General features: G+C 67.8%; 1 protein-coding gene across 1 annotated transcript in view; it reads left to right on the top strand.

Annotated features, from left to right (window-relative positions):
* MMP17 (matrix metallopeptidase 17) overlaps window positions 1-10,717 on the top strand; it is a 37,762-nt gene extending 27,045 nt beyond the window's left edge. The window contains exons 2-10 of the mRNA XM_084867431.1: window positions 2,568-2,700; window positions 3,636-3,765; window positions 4,317-4,600; window positions 5,368-5,544; window positions 6,373-6,472; window positions 7,070-7,152; window positions 7,338-7,490; window positions 8,238-8,495; window positions 9,159-10,717. Coding sequence (XP_084723557.1) covers window positions 2,568-2,700; window positions 3,636-3,765; window positions 4,317-4,600; window positions 5,368-5,544; window positions 6,373-6,472; window positions 7,070-7,152; window positions 7,338-7,490; window positions 8,238-8,495; window positions 9,159-9,490 — 1,650 coding nt within the window. The 3' untranslated portion in view covers window positions 9,491-10,717. The remainder of the gene's footprint in view (window positions 1-2,567; window positions 2,701-3,635; window positions 3,766-4,316; window positions 4,601-5,367; window positions 5,545-6,372; window positions 6,473-7,069; window positions 7,153-7,337; window positions 7,491-8,237; window positions 8,496-9,158) is intronic.
* Window positions 10,718-18,104: the final 7,387 nt, after the last annotated feature.

Raw genomic sequence — 18,104 nt, 5'->3', positions numbered from 1 at the left:
TTGGGGTTCGCAGTGTTCTGGGCACAGCGCCCTCTGCAGGCACGGCCGGGAGGTGCTCGGCTTCCCTGAGTGTCTGGTTCCTCCCAGCGTGATGGGCTGTGCCTGTGAAAGGTGGTGCTGACGGCCTCGGGCCGCCCTCTGCAGGCGGGTGTGGACAGGATCCCACAGGCACCTGCTCCTGGGCACCCCCCCTGCCCGCCCCCCCTCTGCCCGCCCTCGGCCCCTGTCCGCTCCCGGGCGCCCAGGCGGGTCCTGCCCCAGGGCCCTTGCACCAGCCCCCGGGCACCTGGCCCGCTGTGCCCCATCCCCCCGGTCCCCCCGGGCACCAGGAGAGGCAGCGGCCACGGGACAGGCCTGAGGCCCGCTGGGCCGGGCGACTGTGGGCAAGTCCGACTTCTCAGTCTCGGCTTCCTCCTCTGTGAAGTGGGGGCAGCAGTGCCCACCTCGGGGGTGAACTCAGCGGTTCTTCGGGCACCAGCACACGCCACAGGCACGCACCCCGAGCACACGCCACAAACACGCACCCCGAGCACACGCCACAAACACGCACCCCGAGCACACGCCACAAACACGCACCCGAGCACACGCCACGGGCACGCACCCCGAGCACACGCCACAAACACGCACCCCGAGCACACGCCACAAACACGCACCCCGAGCACACGCCACGGGCACGCACCCCGAGCACCACCACAGGCACACGCCCTGTCCCCACCCAGCGTCCCCGGGGTGTGGTGAGCCTGAGGCGGTCCGTGCACAGACCGTTAGCGTCCAGACCGTCGTCTGCGATGCCATGGCTCCGGTGCTGGGGTGGTGCCTTCTCGGGGGAGGCGGGCGTCCCCCGTCTTTGCCGTCGCCCCGGGGCCGCCTCGGGGAGCCCTGGTGAGGTCGCCTCCAGGAAGCCAGATGGGCACCCAGGCCCCGGGCTCCTCAGCGGGGAGTGGGGTGCCGTCACCCCACCGGGTGCAGGGCGGGCACAGAGCGGTGCCGGCCGGCTTGGCGGTCATTGGCTCTTGTTTTATTTTATAAAATTATTCTTTTTTTTCCTTTTACATTTTTTTATTGAGTTATTATCTGTGTACATATTTTAACATTGCCCCCCCCATAAATTTATTCTTATTGACGTCAGAGAGGAAAGAGGGGAGAGAAGCATCAATGAGGACCACGGACGGCTGCCTCCTGCTGCCCCGGCTGGGATGGAGCCCGGAACCCGGGCCTGTGCCCTGGCCGCCTGGTTCCTGGGTGGATGCCCCACCACTGAGCCACCCGGCGGCTGTGGCTGCTTTGGGGGGCGGAGGGGGGCTCAGGCAGCCCGCAGCCGCCTCTGGGCCTCAGTTTCCCCATCTGTGCGGTGGGGCCGGTGGGTGCACTCAGCCAGGAGGGGAGGGAGAAGGCCGGCTGCCCCGCGGACCCCCGGAGCCTCCAGACCGAGCCGGGCGCCTCGGTGGGGAGGCCGGTGCGCCCGGGGGGCCGGGGGCAGGACGCCGGCAGCGGCTTCATCCCAGCCCCCCACCCCCGCACCCCTCTATCCCCCCCGCACCCCATCTTTCCCCCCACACCCCATCTTTCCCCCCGCACCCCATCTTTCCCCCCGCACCCCCTCTGTCCCCCCCGCACCCCTCTGTCCCCCCCGCACCCCTCTGTGCCCCCCGCACCCCCTCTGTCCCCCCCTCCCCGCCGGGAGCGCCGGCCCGGAGCGCACAGTGGGGCGCCCGGGTCTCCGCGCGGAGGCACCGGTGCCGTGCCCCCCCCCGGGGCGCCTGGGGTGCGGCTGCGCCCCCGAAAGGGACCGGAGTCGCCGGGAGGAGGTGGGGCGCCGGCACGGACGCTCCGCGGGGACAGAGGCGAACCCGGGGCGGGAGCCGCGCGCTGAGATCTGGCGCCCCCCTCCGGCCTCTGTAGGCTCAGTTCCCCTCCCGCCCCCTCCGCCCCCGCGGCCCGTTGCCCTGGAGACGGGGTGCGGGCACCTTGGCGACCCGGGAGGGGGGGTGGGGAGATGGGGGGCGCCCCCTGCGCCGACGTGACCCCCGACCGACCTCCCTCCTCCCCTCTCCCCTCCCCCCGGAGCCTCCGGGGGGAGAACCCGGCCCCGTCCCCCCTGATGGGCCGGGGTGAGCGGCAGGCTGGGGGCCGTTAGACGCCCGGCCCAGACCTCAGGCCCAGCCCCCTGCCCGCCCCGCCCCCCCAGGCCCTGAATCTGTCTCCTCGGACACCCCTTTTCAATCCGTTTTACTTATTCCTGCTCCTTCTCCCCCGAGGATATTCCCCGGTGATTGTCAGAGTGCAGGGGACGGGGCGACAGAGAAAGACCATCAATGGGCTGCCTGCCCGCCCTGGGCCCTGCAGGCTGGGGTTCGGTGTGTGTCCTCGACAGGGATCGAACCCCCCACCCTTCCGCCCCAGGGCCGGTGCTCTGACCACTGAGCGCCCAGCCTGTGATTGTCGCGGGCGCCCCGGGCCCGTGGCCTCCGGGGGGCAGGCGTGTGCGGAGCTGAGGGCCCGGTGTCCCCTGTGGAGCGGGACGGGCTGGCCCCGCGGCCCCCGCCCCACCCTCCTCTCCCCCCCAGGAGTGGCTGGGCCGGTTCGGGTACCTGCCTCCCGCGGACCCCGCCGCCGGGCGGCTGCGGACGCCGGAGGAGCTGGCCCAGGCCCTGGCCGCCATGCAGCGCTTCGCCGGCCTGGAGGCCACCGGCGTCCTCGGTGAGTGCGGGGCGAGGGGGGCCGGGCTCCCCACCCCTCCTCCCTGCACCCCACCCCCTCCTCCCTGCGCCCCACCCCCTCCTCCCTGCGCCCCACCCCTCCTCCCTGCGCCCCACCCCCTCCTCCCTGCGCCCCACCCCCTCCTACCTGCGCCACACCCCCTCCTCCCTGCGACCCCACCCCCTCCTCCCTGCGCCCCACCCCCTCCTCCCTGCGACCCCACCCCCTCCTCCCTGCGCCCCACCCCCTCCTCCCTGCGCCCCACCCCCTCCTACCTGCGCCACACCCCCTCCTCCCTGCGACCCCACCCCCTCCTCCCTGCGCCCCCACCCCTCCTCCCTGTCCCCCCTCCTCCCTCCACCCTGCGCCCCCCACCCCCTCCTCCCTGCACCCCCCCTTCCCCAGGGGAGCCCCCCGCCACCCTCCCCTCCCCCCAGGGGTGGGCACAGCCGCCCCAGACCCGCTCCACACCGGACGGCCAGCCCAATCTCCGTGCTGACCCTGCCCTGTGGGGTGCCGGCCGGTGCTGCCCGAACACCCAGCTTTCCAAGAGGAACCAGAAATCGGGGGGTGGGGGTGAGAGAGCACCCCACTTTTTAAAATATATTTTTATTGATCTCAGAGAGGAAGGGAGGAAGAGAGAGAGAGAAGCATCAATGATGAGAGAGAACAATGATGAGAGAGAACCTGCCTCCTGCACGCCCCACACTGGGGATGGAGCCCCCAGTCCTGGCCTGGGCCCTGACCAGGAATCGAACCCTGACCTCCTGGTTCCTAGGTCGACGCTCAGGCACCGAGACACGCGGGCCAGGCCCAGTTCCGGTTTTGTGAGGACCCTCCTCGGGCCCCACGTTAGTCACCCCGTCCCCACCGAGGTGCTGTGGGGCCGGGCAGGCTGGGCCGGGCCTGGGTGCTGACCCTCCCCTCCCCCGCAGACGCGCCCACCCTGGCCCAGATGCGGACCCCGCGCTGCTCCCTGCCGGACCTCCCGGGCCCCGGCCCCGCCCGCGGGAGGCGCCAGGCCCCGGCCCCGGCCACATGGAGCAAGAGGAACCTCTCCTGGAGGTGCGGGCGGCGCCCCTGCCCTGTTCCTATCCAGGCTCAGCCTCTGAGCACACCCCCCGTCCGCCCCATTCCGAGCAGGTCCCTCACCCACCCCGGGGCAGGGCGACCCCAGGAGCCGCCTGCAGCCTGGGGCAGGGGGGCACGGCCTGTCCTGGTGACCCGCCCCCTGCTCTGACCTCCCCTCTGACCTCCCCTCTGACCTCCCCTCTGACCCGGCTCTGATCCCGGGCTCTGACCCTGGCTCTGACCCCTGGCCCTGACCCCGGCTCTGACCCCGGGCTCTGACCCGGCTCTGACCCCGGGCTCTGACCCCGGCCCTGACCCCGCTCTGACCCCGCTCCGCCCCCGCTCCGCCCCCAGGGTCCGCACGTTCCCGCGGGACTCGCCGCTGGGCCGGGACACGGTGCGGGCGCTCATGCACTGACCCCGGCCCTGACCCCCACTCTGACCCCGGCTCTGACCCCGGGCTCTGACCCCGGCCCTGACCCCGGCCCTGACCCCCGCTCTGACCCCGGCCCTGACCCCGGCCCTGACCCCCGCTCCGCCCCCAGGGTCCGCACGTTCCCGCGGGACTCGCCGCTGGGCCGGGACACGGTGCGGGCGCTCATGCACTACGCCCTCAGGGTCTGGGGGGACATCACGCCCCTCAACTTCCACGAGGTGGCGGGCAGCGCGGCCGACATCCAGATCGACTTCTCTGCGGCCGAGCACAACGACGCCTACCCCTTCGACGGCCCCGGGGGCACCGTGGCCCACGCCTTCCTGCCCGGGGAGCACCCGGCCGCCGGCGACGCCCACTTCGACGCCGAGGAGGCCTGGGCCTTCCGGGCTGCGGGTGGGTGCGGGGGCCGGGGGACCAGGAGGGTGCAGAGCCACGGCCGCCCCCACGGGGCCTGGGCCTTCCGGGCTGCGGGTGGGTGCGGGGGCGGGGGGACCAGGAGGGTGCAGAGCCACGGCCGCCCCCGACGAGCCTGGGCCTTCTGGGCCGCGGGTGGTGTGTGTGTGTCCGGGGGGGCGGGGGGGTGACTGGAGGGTGCAGCAGCCACGGCCGCCCCCATGGGGTCTGGGCCTTCCGGGCCGCGGGTGGGTGCAGGGGGGACGGGGGGGAGACCGGGGGGGGGGGCGCAGAGCCACGGCCGCCCCGAGGAGATGGAGACACGCCCCGGGCACAGCTGTCGGCTTCTGGGAACAGCTGGGCGGTTCCGGTTCTGGCACCTCACTCCCCGCCCCGCCCCCTCCCCCCCGCCCCCCGCAGGGACCCACCGGGCGGCCGGGCCGGGTTTGTGGGCCGGGCTCCGTGTCCCCTGGGTGGCTGAGCACTTGTCCTCCCCCCGTCCCATCTCCCAGGAGGGAGGGGGCTACGGGGCCCGCAGGCGTGGATGCGGGTGAGGGAGGGGGGAGAGGCCGTGTGGAGGCCCCCCCACAGGCCATACAGGCGTCCTGCCCGTGGGGGCGGGAGGCCTACGCCGGTCCCTGCAGCCAGGCCCGTGGCTCATCCCCTGTGGCTCATCCCCCGTGGTTCTCCGTCCCCGTGGCTTATCCCCCGTGGCTCTCCGCCCCCCGTGGCTCGCCCCCCGTGGCTCACCGTCCCCGTGTCCCCAGATGCCCACGGCATGGACCTGTTCTCGGTGGCGGTGCACGAGTTCGGCCACGCCATCGGGCTGAGCCATGTGGCGGCCACGCAGTCCATCATGCAGCCCTACTACCAGGGCCCGGTGGGCGACCCGCTGCACTACGGGCTCCCCTACGCGGACCGGGTGCGCGCCTGGCAGCTGTACGGTGAGTGCCTCCCCGAGGACGGCGGGGCGCCCGGGACGGCCCGGAGCTGGGGCCCTGGGTGCAGAGGGGCCGCTGGGCACAGGGGGGTGGGGGGGAAGGGGAGGCCCGGGAGGCCGGGACCGCTGAGGAGGAGCAGTGAGACCAGGCGCCCTCTGCTGGGGACGCGGGGGAAGTGCCCGGAAGGAAGGGGGCCCAGCTGTGAACTCCCTGGGCGCCCTCCAGGCCACCCGCCCGCCCACGTGCTCTCCCCACACCGCTGCCCTCTGGCGCCGGGTCATTTTATTGCAGTAAAATTTACCGTGGAAATGTTTTAATTTAGAAAGAGGGAGAGAGACATCCATGATGAGAGAGAGCCATGGACTGGCTGCCTCCTGCACGCCCCCCACTGGGGATGTGCCCGTAACCAAGGTCCATGCCCTTGACCAGAATCGAACCCGGGACCCTTCTGTCCGCAGGCCGACGCTCTACCCACTGAGCCACGCTGGCCAGGGAAGTTCTTCGTCCCTTTTTAGAATGATTTCCTCTCTCTGCATTTGCTGCTGTCACGTCTGGGTTGCCCCCGCCTTGGCGTCAGGGGCCACGCCGCCGGGAGCACCCAGTAGGGGTTTTTGTGGGAGCACCGTCTGCTTCTTCGGGGTCTGTGCCCAGGGCTGGCGTCTCGGGGGTCCAGGCACCTGTGTCTCGGGACCCGTCGTTGGCTCCGGCCGGTGCTGGGCTCCGGGGCACAGGCAGGCCCGTCTGCCCAGCGGCCTGGGGCCGCCCGGGGGAGCGGGCTGGGGTTCGAGGGAGGCGGGCGCACTGGGTTCCACGCAGCCTCTGTCTCCTCAGGCGTGCGGGAGTCTGTGTCCCCCACAGCACAGCCAGACACCGCGGAGCCCGGGGGCCCTCGCCTCCTGCCGGCGCCCCCTGACCACCGGCCCAGCACCCCGTACGTGAGCCCGTCTCCCCTGCAACAGCCCCCACCCTGTAGGGACTGGGCACCCCAGGCTCTTCCGAGAAATACACCGGTCAGTGCCCTCAGCCTCGAGCGAGGCATTGATGATGAGAATCACTGACCGGCCGCCTCCTGCACGCCCCCTACCGGGGACCGAGCCCACAACCCGGCAGGAGCCCTGACCGGGGATTGAACTGTGACCTCCTGGTTCACAGGCTGACGCTCAACCACTGAGCAACACTGGCCGGCAGCTTTTTAAAAAAAAATATTGATTTCAGAGAGGAAGGGAAGGATAGAAGCATCAATAATGGGAGAGAATCACGGACCAGCTGCTTCCTGCACGCCCCCCACTGGGGATCAAGCCCATAACCCAGGCCTGTGTTCTAGGCCGGAATCGAACCCAGGACCTTTCAGTCTCCAGGCTGATGCTCTATCCATTGCGCCACACCGGCCAGGGCTGGGAGGGCTGCTCTTGGTGCAAGTGTTGTGGGTCCCAGAGCTGCAGGCGTGGGGCTCCCTCAGGGACGCCGCCCTCCCAACCCCCCACCCCCGCCCAGGAGGGGCCGCGGCCCACGCGCGCTCTGCCCGCAGGCCCAGCAGGGACGTGCCGCACAGGTGCAGCGCCCACTTCGACGCGGTGGCGCAGATCCGCGGCGAGGCCTTCTTCTTCAAAGGTACCCCCCCAGCCTCCCCGGAGCCCCCCCACCAGGAGCCCCCGGGAGCACCCCCACCCCCCGGAGCACCCCCACCAGGAGCCCCCCCACCCCCCGGCGCACCCCCACCCCCGGCGCACCCCCACCCCCCGGAGCACCCCCACCAGGAGCACCCCGGAGCCCGCAGCCGTGCCGCTTCCCCGCAGGCAGGTACTTCTGGCGGCTGACCCGGGACCGGCACCTGGTGTCGCCGCAGCCGGCGCAGATGCACCGCTTCTGGCGGGGGCTGCCCGCCCAGCTGGACGGCGTGGACGCCGTGTACGAGCGCGCCACCGACCACAAGATCGTCTTCTTCCGAGGTGGGCCCGCCGGCCGCCCCGCCCCCTGGAGCTCCCATTGGCCCGGGGCTGCCGGAGGCCCTGCCCCCAGCGCTCCCATTGGCCTGGGGCAGCTGGCGCGGCCCCGCCCCCTGGAGCTCCCATTGGCCCTGGGCTGCCGGAGGCCCCGCCTCCAGAGCTCCCATTGGCCCGGGGGCACCAGGCCCCGCTCCCTGGAGCTCCCATTGGCTCGGGGGGCAGTGGCAGTGTTTGCTGAGCACCTGCTCTGGGCCCCCCCCCGGGGGGCGCTGCAGGAACTGGGGGCGGAGGGGGGGGGCAGGATGAGCAGCCGCAGGGGATGAGGGAGCAGCCGTGCAAAGGTCCTGGGGCAGGGAGGGTCCGGCCAAGTGCGGAGAGAGGATGCTGCTGGCGCCAGGGGAGGGGTGAGGATGCAGGGGTCTGAGATGGCAGGTGCGCCCCCACCCCTGCTCCGGGAGCGCGCAGTCCGCCTGGGGAGAAGGCAGGACGGGCCTGTCGCAGGCGCTGGAGGCTGCGGCCCTGCCTCCGTCCCTCGCAGTGTGTGTGTGCAGAGGCGGCTGTGCTTTGGGGTGACAGGCCCCCAGCCTGGCCTCTGTGTGGTGTGTGGGCCCCTAGCAGGTGCTCAGGAAACACTGTGAGCTGGGGTGCTGCGGGGGGTGAGGGGCAGGAGGGCGAGGTCACGGGGACGGGTGCCGGGGAGACGCCAGGGGGGAGCCCCATCTTCGCGGCTGAGCCCCGCGCTCCCCCCAGGGGACCGATACTGGGTGTTCAAGGACACGCAGGTGGAGGAGGGATTCCCGCGGCCCGTCTCCGACTTCGGCCTGCCGCCCGGCGGCGTGGACGCCGCCCTCTCCTGGGCCCGCAGCGACAAGACCTACTTCTTCAAGGACCAGCTGTTCTGGCGCTTCGACGAGCTCACGCGCAGCATGGACCCGGGCCACCCGGCCCCCGGCCCGCCCTGGAGGGGCGTGCCCCGCACGCTGGACGCCGCCATGCGCTGGTCTGACGGTGAGCGGGCGGGGGCGAGGCTGGGAGTGTCCGGGATCCAGAGAGGAGGGGCCTGGGGGGCCCTCACCCCCCAGCATGGCCGCCGGGGCCTGTCCTGTCCCATCGCCCCTCCCTGACCCGGCGGCACCGGGTCCCCTGGAAAACCGGGCGTCTCATCCACCTCCCGCGGCCCCCGGAGCGTCCTGGGGCCTGTGAGGCTGCGCCCGGGGCCAAGGGGCCTGGCCCTGCCCCTGCCCCCCGCCCCGCTGTCCCCCCGGCCCCTGGCCCCCCGCCCCGCTGTCCCTCCGCCCCGCTGTCCCCCCGGCCCCTGCCCCCCGCCCCGCTGTCCCCCCGGCCCCTGCCCCCCGCCCCGCTGTCCCTCCGGCCCCTGCCCCCCCCCTGCCCCGCTGTCCCTCCGGCCCCTGCCCCCCCCCTGCCCCGCTGTCCCCCCGCCCCGCTGTCCCCCGCCCCGCTGCCCCCCGCCCCGCTGTCCCTCCGCCTCGCTGTCCCCCCGCCCCGCTGCCCCCCGCCCCGCTGTCCCCCCGCCCCACTGCCCCTCCGCCCCGCTGTCCCCCCGCCCCGCTGTCCCCCCGCCCCGCTGTCCCTCCGCCCCGCTGCCCCCCGCCCCGCTGTCCCCCCGCCCCCGCCCCCCCAGCGCGGAGCTCAGCGCCCCTCTCCCCGCAGGGGCCGCCTACTTCTTCCGCGGGGCGGACTACTGGAAGGTGCCGGACAGCGAGCCGGCCACGGCGCCCGGCTACCCGCGGCCCACGGCGCGGGACTGGCTGGCGTGCAGGGACCCGCAGGCCGGCCCCGGGGGCGCGGGCGCGGAGGGCGAGGCGGGGGCCCACGCCCCGGCCGGCCGGCATGACCGCAGCCGCGCCGAGGACGGCTTCCAGGTGTGCGCCTGCAGCTCCGGGGCCGCCCGCCCGCCCGCGCCCGCCCGCCCGCTGCTGGCCGCCGCGCTGCTGCCCCCGCTGGGCCTCCTGCGGCGCGGCGCCCGGGCCCCCGCGCTCTGAGCGCCCCGCGAGGACCGAGGGCACGGCCCCGGGGATGGAGGGCACGGCCTGAGGGCGGAGCTCACGGCCCCGGGGGCGGAGGGCACGGCCCCTGGACCAGGGCCACGGGGGCCGGAGGGGGCCCAGCCTCCAGCACCCGGAGCCGGAGGCCCTGGACCTGCCCGGCAGCCCAAGCAGAGCCCCAGGTCAGCCTCCCGGATGGAGGAACGCCCCCCTGGCCGTCCGCACGGACTGGTGGACACAGGAGCACCAGCCCCACTGCCTGCTGGGAGGGTCTGTCCAGGAGTCGCCGTCCCTGCCAGCCGGCAGGACTGGGCAGCGGAGACCGGCCGGAGCCGGAGCCCAGCAGCTTCACCCCCTCGCCTCCTCCCCACAGCCCCCTCACCCCCGGTGCTTCCGTCCACCTGCCTCCGGCACACGAAGAGCCCCCGAGCCAGGGCCCCCGGACGCGGTGCCACCCTCAGAGGAACGTGACCTCGCTGCTTCCTGGCCCTGATGCCCTTCGGCGGGGCCTGGGGGCACCTGGAGGCCCGGACCCCGGGCCCGCCTGCGCTCAGGCCGAGGGGCTTCCGCTCGGGGCCGCAGCCTCCCCTCGGGGTCCCCAGCTCCGTCTGCCCGCACTTCTTCCCGGACGATCCATGTCCCGGGGGCCGACGCCCATCCACAGACGGCCCCGCGGGCTCAGCGTGAGGGGCCGTGGATGGCGGACGTGGCTGTGCATGTGGGACGTGCGGGACGGGAGGCCTCCTGGCGTGGGGAGGCCCCGGGGCGTGGCTGCCAACCCGCCCGCCGCCCACACAGCAGGGGCCTTGTGCCAGGGTTCGAGAGCTGGGCCGGGAGGCGCCTCCTCAGCCCTGGAGCGCATGGGGGTTCCGCTAGGAAGAGGCTGTCACTGAGGAGCCAGAGGCTGACGGGTGGTAAGGGGTGGATCTGGGGGCACCGTCCGGGCTGGGTCACAGTGTGAAGCCGGCTGTTTTGGGGTCCGGGGAGGCCGCCTGAGCAGGAACAGGGAGAAGGGGGTCCCACAGGAGGGGAGGGGCCGGACAGGAGCTGGCGGCCCGGTGGGTGTGGCTGCCTCCCTCCCTGAGCCCCCCAAAACCCTCAGGGCTGCAGATGCTGAAGGGCCTTGAGGTCACCCTGGTCCCCGGAAGTTAGCACCGAATTTCACCCCGGCCCCGAGGGAGGGGCACGAATGGTCCTACTTTATTAAAATTTTATTTAATATGTTTTTATTGATTTCAGATGGGTGAGGAGGGGGGGAGAGAGGGCCATCCGTGATGAGAGGGAATCATGGACCAGCTGCCTCCTGCACGCCCCCCACTGGGGATGGAGCCCGCAGCCCAGGCCTGTGCCCTGACCGGGAATCGAACCCTGACCTCCTGGTCAGTAGGTCGATGCTCCACCTCCGAGCCACGCCGGCCAGGCCGGGGCTGGTCCCGTGTCTCACCCAAGGGCGCCCTCCGCCTGGCGCCCAGGCAGCAAGAGGCAGACAGACCTTGGATGCGTGGCTGCCACCACGGCCGCCGGCTCCAGGCCAGGCCCCGCCCCTGTGTCCACCCGTCCGCCCTCGGGTCCCTCCCCACTCAGGAGGGTGCCCCCGCCCACACCCCCATCTCCTCCCTAGCCTGGTCCCACCCGCCCTCTGTGGCTGCAGGGGGAGCCCTGTGCACGAGGGGGAGGGCCCGAGGGTGGGGCACAGGCTGGGGGACAGCGGACCGGGGACCAGGTCTGGGGGAGCTGGTTGCCCTGGGCGTGGCCTCAGCTGTGTTAAAGCCAAACACGGGCACAGTTCTGTCTCCGAGGCGCCCTGTGGCTGCTGGGGCGGGGTGGGGGGGCAAGTCATCAACGAGATCGCTGTTTCCGCCCGGAACCCCAAAGGCAGGCAGAATTCTCTGCTCCCCTAACCCTAACCCCCCATCTTTTTACATACATATGTGTGTGTGTGTGTGTGTGTGTATATATATATATATTTTTTATTTTTTTAATATATTTTTGTTGATGTCAGAGAGGAAGGAAGAGGGAGAGAGAGAAACATCCATGATGAGAGAGCATCATGGGCCGGCTGCCCCCTGCACGCCCCACACCGGGGATGGAGCCCCCAACCCGGGCCTGCGCCCTGCCCGGGAATCGAACCCGTGACCACCTGATTCATCGGCTGAAGCTCCACCACGGAGCCACACCGGCCGGGCGTCAGCCAAAGCCTGTTGTGTCCCCGGCTGTGCTGGCTCTGCTCCAAGGAGCCATGGGCCTGTGGGGGCCCCCCCGCCCTGGGGGCAGACCCCTGAGCCCCCACTCCTCCTGGAAGGACATCAGGGGACGCAGGCACGGAGAGGGAGGACTCCAGGGAGGCCACGGGGAGGGAGGCCCAGGTGCTGCTGACCTCGGCGTGACTTGGCCTGTGAGCACACACACACACACACACACACACACACACACGTGTCCCCGTGGGTGTGGGTGTCACGTTTACAGAGCACGTCGCTGGGCGGCCTCCGGGCTGGCACACGTTTGCCGGTGGGGAAACTGAGGCTCTGGTCTCCGTGCCGGGGACCCCGGCAGACGCTGGGGGTCAGACAGGCCGCCCGACCCCGAGGCGGTTCCCGGAGGACCACGTGGCTCTGGGGTGGCCGTGGGCCAGGACACGGGGACGGGCACCGGGACCGTCCCGGACGTGGTGAGCGGCCCGGGCGCTGGGCTAGGACCCGGGATGTTAGCTCCGAGCGGCCCATGGACGTGAACTCTCTTCAGCCCAGCCCTGGCCAGTGCGGCTCAGTGGATAGAGCGCCGGCCTGTGGACTGAAGGGTCCTGGGTTAAATTCCCGGTCAAGGGCACAGGCCCCGGTTGCAGGCTCGATCGCCAGTGGGGGGCGTGCAGGAGTCAGCCGATCCGCGATTCTCATCATCAATGCTTCTATCTCCCTCTCCCTTTCCCTTCCTCTATAAAATCAATTAAAGATAAATAAATCTGTGGGAACCAGGGGCGTGAAGGTTCCAGAAGCCACGGAGCCCCCGGGGGATGCGTGGGCAGCCACAGCCGAGCAGCCCGGACCGCCCCGTAGACCTGGGGCTCGGGCCGGCCCGGGGCTTGGTCCGAGGGCGAGTGGCCGCCGGCCAGGGTTGCGTCACCCGGGACGGCCCGGGCGCCCCAGGCCACGCAGCACCCTGATGTAATCGCCGTTCACCTTGCAGCACCCATGCCCTCAGGGGCCCAGCCCACCCACCCCCTCCCGCCCACTCCCTCCCCTCTCAGACTCCCTTTACTGTGGTTATTTTTGTTAATCCTCACCCGAGGGTATTTTTCCGTTGATTTTTTTAGGGAGAGTGGAAGGGAGGGGGAGAGAAACATCCATAAGTACCCTGGTTGCGGGCTCATCTCCAGTAGGGGATGTGCAGGGGGCAGCTGGTTGATGTTTATTTCTCATCAATGTGTCTAACTCTCCCTACCTCTCTGTAATAAATCAATAAAATATACACTAAAAAAAAGAGAGAGGCACCTCCATCTGCCACCTCCCACACGTGCCCCGCCCAGAGCTGGGATGGGATCCAGGCTGCAGGCAAGGCCCATGCCCCTGACCGGAATCGAACCCGGGACCTTTCACTCCGTGGGCTGACGCTCTGTCTGTGGAGCCAGAGCCACGGGGGCTGGTCCGTCTTCACCCGCGTGGCTGCGTGTCTCCGAGCTCCTCCCTGCGTCTCCGAGCCTCCCCTCCTGCTGCCAGGCCCGGGCTGTGAGGAGCCAGGTGGTGGCTGCCCCAGGCCAGCCCACCGGAGACCCGAGCGTGCCTGGGTGCAGGTGTGCTGTGGGCCTCGCCGGTGTGACGACCATATTCCACGGAGCCCACCTTTAAAAAAAAAAAAAGTTATTGATTTCAGAGAGGGCGAGAGAGACACACCAATGACCCTCCATCCGCTGCCTCCCGCACGCCCCACCCTGGGGATGCAGCCCAGAACCCGGGCCCGGGCCCTGACCGGGAATCGAACCTGCGATCTGCTGGTTCCCAGGTCAGCGCTCAACCCCTGCACGCCGGCCGGTCCACGGTGTCCCTCTTCCTTCGTGAGATTGGGAAGGGTCTTAACGTGAACACGGGGTCAGAGGTCACCCCCCAGCCCTCTGTTCTGCCGCCGGGCACGCACGTTAACCGCATTGGCGGCGTGCACACGTGTTCGGAAGGGCCCGGGCGTTGCAAACCCCGGCGGCGGGCTGGGCCGGGCTGTGCCGGGGCTCACAGGCGGCACCGGGGAGGCCCCGGGACCAGCACTGCCCGCCCGGCAGGAGGTCACGCCCTCTCGTTGCAGAGGCGGCGGTGAGGGGTGCGTGAGTCCGCACGGCTGTCCGTGGTGCCGGAGGCCGTGCCCGGTGACGAGGGCGGTGACTGGCTCGGCGGGGGGCCTGGGTGCTCGGGCGGGTGGTCACGGAGGGCTCCCCAGAGGCGGTGGCGTCGCCGAAGGCCAGTGTGCCGGGAAGACGGCCTGGGCGGCTGCTCCGGGCAGAGCCACATCCGGAGCGAAGGCCCGGGGCCGGTGCCAGCCTGGCTCTGCCGGGAATCGGAAAGAGGACAAAGGTGGGGGCAGCCAGCCCGGCCACGGGCTCCCACGGGTGGAGCCTGGCTGCGAACCAGGGAGCGTGCGCCCCGCCGGGGACCCGAGCGGCTCCTCCTGGGGGCACGGGATGGCACCCGACCGGCCCCGCCACGCCGGCCGCGGCGGGCGGGCGCGCTGATGGCTAACGTGTGGGTACGCCTCAGTCACACACACGCTCACTCACACACACACACACACACACGCTCACACACACACCCTCACACATGCTCACACACACACGCTCACACACACGCTCACACACACACATGCTCACACACACACACGCTCACACACACACACGCTCACACACACACATGCTCACACACACACACGCTCACACACACACACACGCTCACACACACACGCTCACACACACATGCTCACACACACACACACACATGCTCTCACACACACGCTCACACACACACACACGCTCACATACACGCTCACACATGCTCACACACACATGCTCACACACACGCTCACACACACACACATGCTCTCACACACACATGCTCACACACACACACGCTCACACACACACACACGCTCACACACACACACGCTCACACACACGCTCACACACACATGCTCACACACACACACTCACACACACACATGCTCTCACACACACGCTCACACACACACACACACGCTCACACACACGCTCACACATGCTCACACACACATGCTCACACACACACGCGCTCACACACACACGCGCTCACACACACACACATGCTCTCACACACACACATGCTCACACACACACACGCTCACACACACACGCTCACACACGCTCACACACACGCTCTCACACACACGCTCACACACATGCTCTCACACACATGCTCACACACATGTGCTCACACACATGCTCACACACACACGCTCACACACACACACACACACGGGACCCGGGCAGCCGGCAGGGGGACCCGGGAGGGGAAGGAAGCCGGTCTCTGAGAGGAGGAAGCCGGCAGGGCCGCGTCACGGAGACACACCTGTGCCGGGCCCGCGGACGGAGGGAGAACAGGTTCTCCGGGCGGAGGGCGGCGCCCGGAGCTGGGGAAGTCCCGGCCCGCGGTGACGGAGCGGGCAGCGGCGGCCGCGGGGGCTGCGTGCCTTTCGGATGTCCTGTGAGGCTCGTGAGGCCGTCGCCTGTGCCGCAGCTCCTGTCGTGGCCGCTGAGTCACCACGCAGAGGGCACGGGGCCTGGGCACCAGCTGCAGCCTCTGCAGGAACCGGTCTGGCCAGCGGCAGGCTCCCGGCCAGCCGCATCCCTCAACCGGGTAAAAGTGCGGATTTTGGCCAAAACCGGTGTGGCTCAGTGGATAGAGTGTCAGCCTGCGGACTTAGGGGTCCCAGGTTCGATTCCGGTCAAGGGCACATCCCCAGTGGGGGGTGTGCAGGAGGCAGCTGATCGATGTTTCTCTCTCATCGATGTTTCTAACTCTATCCCTCTCCCTTCCTCTCTGTAAAAAAACAATAAAATATATTTTATTTTTTTATTTCTATTTTTTATTTTATTTTATTTTTAAAAAATATATTTTATTGATTTTGTACAGAGAGGAAGGGAGAGAGATAGAGAGCTAGAAACATCGATGAGAGAGAGTCATCGATCAGCTGCCTCTTGCACACCCCCTACTGGGGATATGCCTGCAACCAAAGTACATGCCCTTGACCGGAATTGAACCCGGGTCCCTTTGGTCCCCAAGCCGACGCTCTATCCATTGTGCCAAACCGGTCTCAGCATAAAATATATTTTAAAAAGTGGATTTTGTAATCAAAGAAAACACGATATAATTTCAAGAGAGACATCAAAAGTGCTTTATACAAAGCAATGTCCATCGCCAGCCACACATTCCCCATCTGTCAGGTCACTGGTGGGTACCGTCCCAGTAGAACTGTTCTTGTTTGGGGCAGACCATCCAGAGACCCCACTGTCCACGTCCGCGTCCGTGTGGAAGTGCCGCTCAGACAGGGCGTGTGCCGTCGATCGGAACACGTGGTCATCGAAGGAGTGAGACAGCAACACAGCACACACATCACATCGCATGTATATCAGCATGTGTGTGACTCTATGTATTGGGGAAAATCCGCATTATTAAGCAGTACACCTGGTATTTTTAAAAATATATATTTTATTGGTTTCAGAGAGGAAGGGAGAGGGAGAAACAAGGATAACCATGGCTGGTGTGGCTCAGTGGATAGAGCATCAGCCTCCAGACTGGAGGGTCCCAGGTTGGATTCTGGCCAAGGGCACATGCCTGGGTTGGGGCCTTGATCCCCAGTATGGGGTTGTGCAGGAGGCAGCCCATCCATTATTCTCTCTCATCATTAATGTTTCTATTCCTCTCTCCTTCTCCCTTCCTCTCTGAAATCAATCAATATATATATATATATATATATATATATATATATATATATATATATATAAATATAAAGAAACATAAATGATGAGAAAGAATCATCGGTCAGCTGCCTCCTCACGAGCTTGCAACCCGGGCATGTGCCCATGACTGAAATCGACCCTTCCGTCCACAGGCCGACGCTCCACCCACTGAGCCACACCGGCCGGGGCTGGCTTCTCCCATTTTTTGCATGAAGTGCTTCAGAGATGAGAGTTTGTTTCCCCGTCGCCTGGCAACCGCCGTCTGTTTCCAGGTCCCGGCCGCGCGGAGCACATTTCCTGGTGTTGGGACCGAGGATGCCCAGGAGGGGGGCTGGCTGGGCCGGCAGGCGGGTACGGCCCATGGTCAGGAGACACGGGTGCAGCCGTGCCCTCTGGCCTCGGGGCCGACGGGGGCGGGCTGCCAGCCGCCCGCCCAGGACTGAGCTTCTGGCTGTCATCCTTCCAGCCGTCCCCCGGCCCGTCCAGAGCCCCTCCCGAGGGCTGGCCCAGGCCCCGAGCCAGGGGACAAAGACCTTCTGGGGCTGAGACCTCCGGTTCGGCCCTGGCCAGTGTGGCTCAGTGGTCAGAGCGCAGGCCTGCGGACCATAGGGTCCCCCGGGTTCGATACCGGTCAGGGGCCACGTACCTCTGTGGCAGGCTCCGCCCACATCAATATTTATCTCTGTCTTTCCCTCCCCTTTCTACTCTCTCTCTAAAAAAATCAATGGACAAATATCCTTGGGCACTGTCGGCAAACTCATTTGTCCACAGAGCCAAATATCAACGGGACAACAATGGAAATTTCTTTTCAGAGCCAATTTAAAAAAAATATTTTATTGATTTTTTTTTTTTTTTTTTTTTTTTTACAGAGAGGAAGGGAGGGGGAGAGAGAGCTAGAAACGTCAATGAGAGAGAAACATCCATCAGCTGCCTCCTGCAAAGCCCCCACCGGGGATGTGGCCGCAACCAAGGTACATGCTCTTGACCGGAATCAAACCCCGGACCCCTCAGTCCACAGGCCGACGCTCTATCCACTGAGCCACACCAGTTTTGGCCAGAGCCTAATTTTTTTAAAGAATATATTTTGCCGAAACCGGTGTGGCTCAGCGGTAGAGCGTCGGCCTGCGGACTGTAGGGTCCGGGTTCGATTCCGGTCAAGGGCATGGACCTTGGTTGCGGTCACATCCCTGGTGGGGGGTGCGCAGGAGGGAGCTGATCGACGTTATTCTCTTATCGATGTTTTTAGCTCTCTCTCTCCCTTCTTCCCCTCTGTAAAAAAATCAATAAAATATATTAAAAACAAAACAAAAAAACCTTAAACTTCTTCTAACACCACTTCCTCAACACAGACTGCCCAGGCTGTGGTGTTTTGTGGAAGAGCCACACTCCAGGGGCCAAAGAGCCTCATGTGGCTCGCGAGCCCGGTTTGCCCAGCGCAGTCCTCGGTGATAATTAAAAATTAAAAATTAAAAAGATCCCGGCTCTTACCTCCATGGTTCTCCCCGAGGTAAGAACTGCCTCCCCCTGAGCCCTCTGTTCTCTCTGGGAGTTCCGGGGGGATTACTGACGCCGGCTCAGGCCTGGGGGTTGGGGAACTCACGCCTCAGCCCTCAGGGCTGTGGGGAGGGACCCCGCCCCGGG

The sequence above is a fragment of the Pipistrellus hanaki genome (assembly GCF_964339955.1).
Source record: "Pipistrellus hanaki genome assembly, chromosome: 19".
Classification (NCBI taxonomy): domain Eukaryota; kingdom Metazoa; phylum Chordata; class Mammalia; order Chiroptera; family Vespertilionidae; genus Pipistrellus; species Pipistrellus hanaki.
The sequence above is the reverse complement of the archived record's forward strand: the minus strand, read 5'-3'. Positions and strand labels throughout refer to the sequence as shown.